This window comes from Tachyglossus aculeatus, chromosome 21, assembly GCF_015852505.1.
Source record: "Tachyglossus aculeatus isolate mTacAcu1 chromosome 21, mTacAcu1.pri, whole genome shotgun sequence".
Classification (NCBI taxonomy): domain Eukaryota; kingdom Metazoa; phylum Chordata; class Mammalia; order Monotremata; family Tachyglossidae; genus Tachyglossus; species Tachyglossus aculeatus.
The window spans coordinates 66,097,275-66,102,307 of record NC_052086.1 but is presented as its reverse complement, the minus strand read 5'-3'; the positions used below and the strand labels follow the sequence as shown (position 1 = coordinate 66,102,307).

The 5,033-nt window shown below is 39.7% G+C and overlaps 1 protein-coding gene across 1 annotated transcript; it reads right to left on the bottom strand.

The window, feature by feature from the left end:
- Positions 1 to 352: 352 nt before the first annotated feature.
- LOC119942685 (oncomodulin-like) lies at positions 353 to 3,667 on the bottom strand. The gene is made up of 4 exons (XM_038763574.1): positions 3,520 to 3,667; positions 2,987 to 3,119; positions 2,112 to 2,221; positions 353 to 378 (listed from the first exon to the last, which is right to left on the bottom strand). Exons 1-4 carry the CDS (start codon positions 3,665 to 3,667, stop codon positions 353 to 355), a joined length of 417 nt encoding a protein of 138 aa, XP_038619502.1.
- Positions 3,668 to 5,033: the final 1,366 nt, after the last annotated feature.

The window sequence follows — 5,033 nt, the reverse complement described above, 5'->3', positions numbered from 1 at the left end:
TCTCATGTTCGGTGTTTGAGAGATAGAGAGGAGCCAGAGATTAACCTTGCAGTTTAAATTGTTTGAATTTCCACATCTTGTTGGGAAAGAACACACCAGTGAAGCAAGAGATGATGAGAAACGTATTTTTATTCGAGGATATAAGACCCCTGCCGAGGGGTCTTACAGAATGCAGCAGGACTGCACACACTGTCTTGTTAGTAATTAGAGCAATGGGTAAGGAACAGATGCTTTCCAGGAGAAAAAATAAATTAGGGAGAGAATGTGGAATTTCCCATTCAAAGATTGTGGAATCTTTTCTGCAGTTTGGTCCCTTTCTCTGTTTTTCTCTGTCTCCAAGGACTTTAGGGCCTTAAGAGTGCACCATTTCCTGGAATTCTAGAACAGAAGAGGCAAGGCATGGGTCAGTAAAGAGTTCTGGAGAGGAAAGGGAACAATGAAAGCAAATTCTTAAAAGATCCACGGTGTGGCCCAGAGGAGAATCAAAAGGAAGGAATAATGACCGGAAACAAAATTACTTATTTTTTTCTGTTGTTGTTGCCTCCTGAGTGGGGTTAAAGGCACAACCTGTCTAATTTAACAATGGCTTAGTGGAAAGAGCTCGGGCTTGGGAGTCAGAGGATGTGGGTTCTAATCCCGGCTCTGCCACTTGTCTGCTGTGTGACCCTGGGCAAGCGACTTAACTTCTCTGTGCCTCAGTTACCTCCTCTGTAAAATGGGGATTAAGACTGTCAGCCCCATGCGGGACAACCTGACTACCTTGCATCTGCCCCAGCGCTTAGAACAGTGCTTGACACATAGTAAGTGTTTAACAAATACCATAATTATTATCAATTATTATTATGAGATCCTATCCACATGTGCTAGAATTTGTTAATTAAGCTATTGTTCTTCCCCTCTGATATTTCACCATAAAAGAAAAGTGAAAGGAAACCTCCCTATTAGGTTTTTGGGTCTCAATTTGTGTCCAGTAATTTTTTAACAGAAAATCTGGCAGTATCAGTATATAGCTGCAGAATCATCAGAGGCCTGCATATCAGGACGATTAGCTACAACCTTTCTTGATGTCTTTGAAAATTTCTGCAAAGGATTAGATGGGATGGCATGTTGTAAACCAACCTCTTCAGTTGCAAAAGCTGATTTGAATGTTAAAAAGTCTTGGTGGTCTAGTTTTATCCAGAAATGGAGGCTGTGGATGAATATGGTTAAATTACAGGGAACTGTTTGTGTTTTTAATCCCATATTTTGTTTCTTTGCCCTCCACACCATTGGTGGAAATTAAGCATCCAGTCTTTCAAAAAACTTGGATGTGATTCAAAGAGTTAGGTTTACAGGTGTGAGTCTTAAGTTCTTTTTTTTAAAGATTGCAAACAATTTGTCATCTTTACAATGGGCATCCAGACTTAGTGCTCATCTAATTTAATAATGATTATACATGATATACAGTCAGATCCTCCACAGTGCGTGTTTTTCATTGTGCATTTTGGATAGAACACTGTTGGGAAACTAGGGATACATTTTTCAGAAAAGGTGTGCCCGTCTGGGTAGAGAGCTGTGAAGCGCATGTATGTCATCTCTCTTTCTTTTCGTGGTGAAATGTCAGCGGGAAACTGCAGTAGTTTAATTAACAATTGCCTGGATGCAGTGTCTGTCAAGGTGTGAGTGCGGTAATGTGAATTTTCTTTAACACGAGCTTCTACAAGAATGTGGACCCTGCATTATAAGAGAACTGTCTGTAACTGCTTTTTGAGATTAGTTTAGAGGCAGAGATTCAAAAAATAATATAGGCGACAGAAAAATAAACACATCTGAAATGGTCAGACTATATATGTAATAACGTTCAGTTCCCAATTAGCATTCTGCCTCTACTTAAAAACATAAGCTCTGTGTGATTTTAAAAAACTTGTTTAAAACTGAAATTGCTTCCACTTTGATCAGAAGCCTCGAGAGATCGAAACAAGTAATTCACTCTCATTTGTGATGTTACTCATGTGGAATCAAAACTCCCTGCATTTTCTGAGCCAGCCCAGTCCTTTGCCAACAGGAGGCTATAAAATACCGTTCATGAGGGTGCAGCGGCATTGCTATTCCGATTGCAGATCTATTCTTACCATCGGCCCCAATTTTGCCATCTCCATCTTGATCTGCAGCAGCCATCAGGGACTTCGTTTCTGAGCTGGTCAGCACTCTAGCACCACTTTCAAACTTCTGGAGGAAGAACCTACAGGAAAATAAATTTTGCTAGTAACGTCCTCATTGCGCGACTAATTTGTCCCCCTCTATAAACCAATCATCTATTTCTAGCCATGCTTGGGTCCCATTGCTTTCCAGCACAGTGCTTCATTTCAGAGCCATGGTACATTCATTCCGGTGAATGAGAAATAACAACTTTATATTAATGTCTGTCTCCCCCACTGGACAGTAAGCCATTATGAGCAGGGAACATGTTTGCTAATTCTGTTGTAGTGCGATAATGATAATAACGATAACTGTGGTGCTTGTTCAGTGCTTACTATGTGCCAGGCACTGTACTAAGTGCTGGGGTAGATATAAGCAAATCAGGTTGGACACAGTCCATGCCCCATATGGAGCTCACAGTCTTAATCCCCATTTGACAGATGAGGTAACTGAGACCCAGAGAAGGGAAATGACTTGTCCGAGGCCACACAGCAGACAAGTGGCAGAGTCTGAATTAGGACCCAGGTCCTTCTGATTTCCAGGCCCGCGCTCTATCCACTCTATCCACTTATGCTCTTCCAAGCACTTAGTACAGTGCTCTGCACAGAGTAAGCTCTCAGTAAATACCATTGATTGATTAATTGATTGATTGCGCCTCCGTTCGAACCAGGTTTTTCCTTTGGGGTCTTGTTTCTGCAAGCGTTCGGTCTGTGCACGAACACACAGGACTGTGTCTTCCTCCGGCGTGATCCAGAGGCAATGAAAGTTTAATTATTTGTTGGGAATTGAGACAGAGGATAGCTCTTACTTGAGTTCATCTTCATCAAGGAATCCACTTTGATCATTGTCTAAGAACCGGAAGATATCCTTCACCTGACTAGCACTCTTCTTGGCCAGGCCAGAGGTCTGGAAGAATTGTTTGTGGTTGAAGGAATCTGGGTCTGAAGAATAGAGATGGAATTATCCAAAGAGTTGATCAAAGAGAGAGTTTTAAGAATGCTTTATCCTTGCTGTTGCGCACCAATATGCCGAGAGTACAGATTGTTAAAAAATGAGGATTGATATTCTCAGCAATCATAAGGAGCTGGCAGGCGGCAGATATTATTACATCACCATTTTTCACATTAGTTAAAACAGACACAGAGAGATTAGTGATTTGCTGAAGTCACACTGCTAGCCTGTGATCAAGCCAAAAGTAGAATAGAGACCTTTAAACTCCTAGTTCAAAACTTTCCACTAGAATATGCAGCCTCCCACTTAAGTGCTCATGGCCTATAAACATTTGATCTCATGAATTTTCAGTGTCACAGATAAATAATTTTAAAGATGTTTTCCTTTTACCTTGGCACTCCTTCAGGGCAGCAGCAATATCTGCAGCACTAAGAACGTCAGTGATACTCATTTTCAACCTGTTCAAGATAGATATACAAGTACAACGAAAGGTAAGCACATTGCTTAATTTCCAGGTATTGTATTGATTATTTATCATCGTTAAAGCATGAGGCATTTGTGTTATGCATTGGAATAGAATTTAGAAAAAGACCTTCGGTGATTAAACGGGACATCCGGCATCCTCCTCCCTTTGCATGAATCAAGAATCTATTTTTTTGGATTCTTTCCTAATACCATCCCAAAAAGTCCTCTTTTTCTTAAGGTATCTGAGATATCACCAAAAACTGATTAGGATGTAAAAGGTTTTCACTAGCAAATTCACTAAAGGTGATTTGGGGCCTAAATTAATTGGATAATTATATTTTTCCACTTCACTTTATGTAGGTAGATATAGAAAAAAAGTTTCTGTAACTACCAAAAAACAAACTTACAGTTATTTGTCAAATTTCTATTCAGATTTTGCAGTACAATAGTGTAAGAAGCCAATTCTATATTTTTCCAATAATTTAAGCACATTTAAAGTGCAAATGCAGCTAGACTATTCCTTATTTAAAACACCACGACCTTTTTAGATTCCCTATATAAAACAAATTAACCTAATCAGCCCTCTGAAATACATAATATTTTCGTACATTTCCAACATTTCCAGAGAATACAGAACCAGAAAGAAGAAACTTAGAGGAGTAACCCCAATATGAAAAGTCCAAATATATTATACTTAGCTACTAAAAGGAATAAATCCAATCATTTGTCAATTCCATGGGAATCAAATCTGAGTAAAGAAAGGGCTGGAACTCGGAACAGTTGTTGCCTAGGAAAGAAGACCCTGGAATTGAGGAGTTCAGCTTGTTGCTCACCGTTTTGGGTTTTCCCCAAGTTGATGCAGCAAAAAAGTGCTGGAGGAGGTAGAAAACAACTGCTTTGCACCAGGTTACTACCCTGCCTTATATAAGATTCAAAAAGTGACAATAACTAGTTCTTGGGTTACTTTTTCACTGATCAAATAGACCTAGCTCAAATTTCTTGCTTAACTAACAGACCCTTTTTTTTTTTCTATTTGCGTCTCAAGGGAAAGTAGAGGGAAACTGCGATTATTTAAACAAACCTTAATTTAGGTTTCAACTCAACAAGCGTAACCCTAAAGTTCTAAGGTGATAAAAAGATGCTTGCGAATTGTAGTTCATCTACAAAAGGTCCTCAGTTCACAAAAGACTCCAGCAGTGGGGAAAGAAGGTGTAGAAAGCTGATCCAGATGAACATCCTTGAGACCGCTGATTCTGTGAGGCTGATAAAAAGTTAGAGATGAACGAGACAAAGTGGGCAGCATCAGCCTAACAAAAAGGACAGTGAGGACTGTGGAAAGCCAGACATTTGGGTGATTTTTGCGCTACAAGTGTGATTTTCGCACCATTTCTTAAATTAGAGATCCTGAAAGGCCAATAGGAGAAACCAAAAATCACAAA

What these genes read in the sequence shown, in the direction of transcription:
- LOC119942685 (XM_038763574.1), bottom strand. Translation starts at nt 3,667, where the DNA reads ATGATAAATAATCAATACAATACCTGGAAATTAAGCAATGTGCTTACC. An exon ending in TGCCCTGAAGGAGTGCCAAG is followed by an intron (nt 3,120 to 3,519) that starts GTAAAAGGAAAA and finishes TCTATTCTTCAG; the next exon opens with ACCCAGATTCCTTCAACCAC. An exon ending in CTTGATGAAGATGAACTCAA is followed by an intron (nt 2,222 to 2,986) that starts GTAAGAGCTATC and finishes ATTTTCCTGTAG; the next exon opens with GTTCTTCCTCCAGAAGTTTG.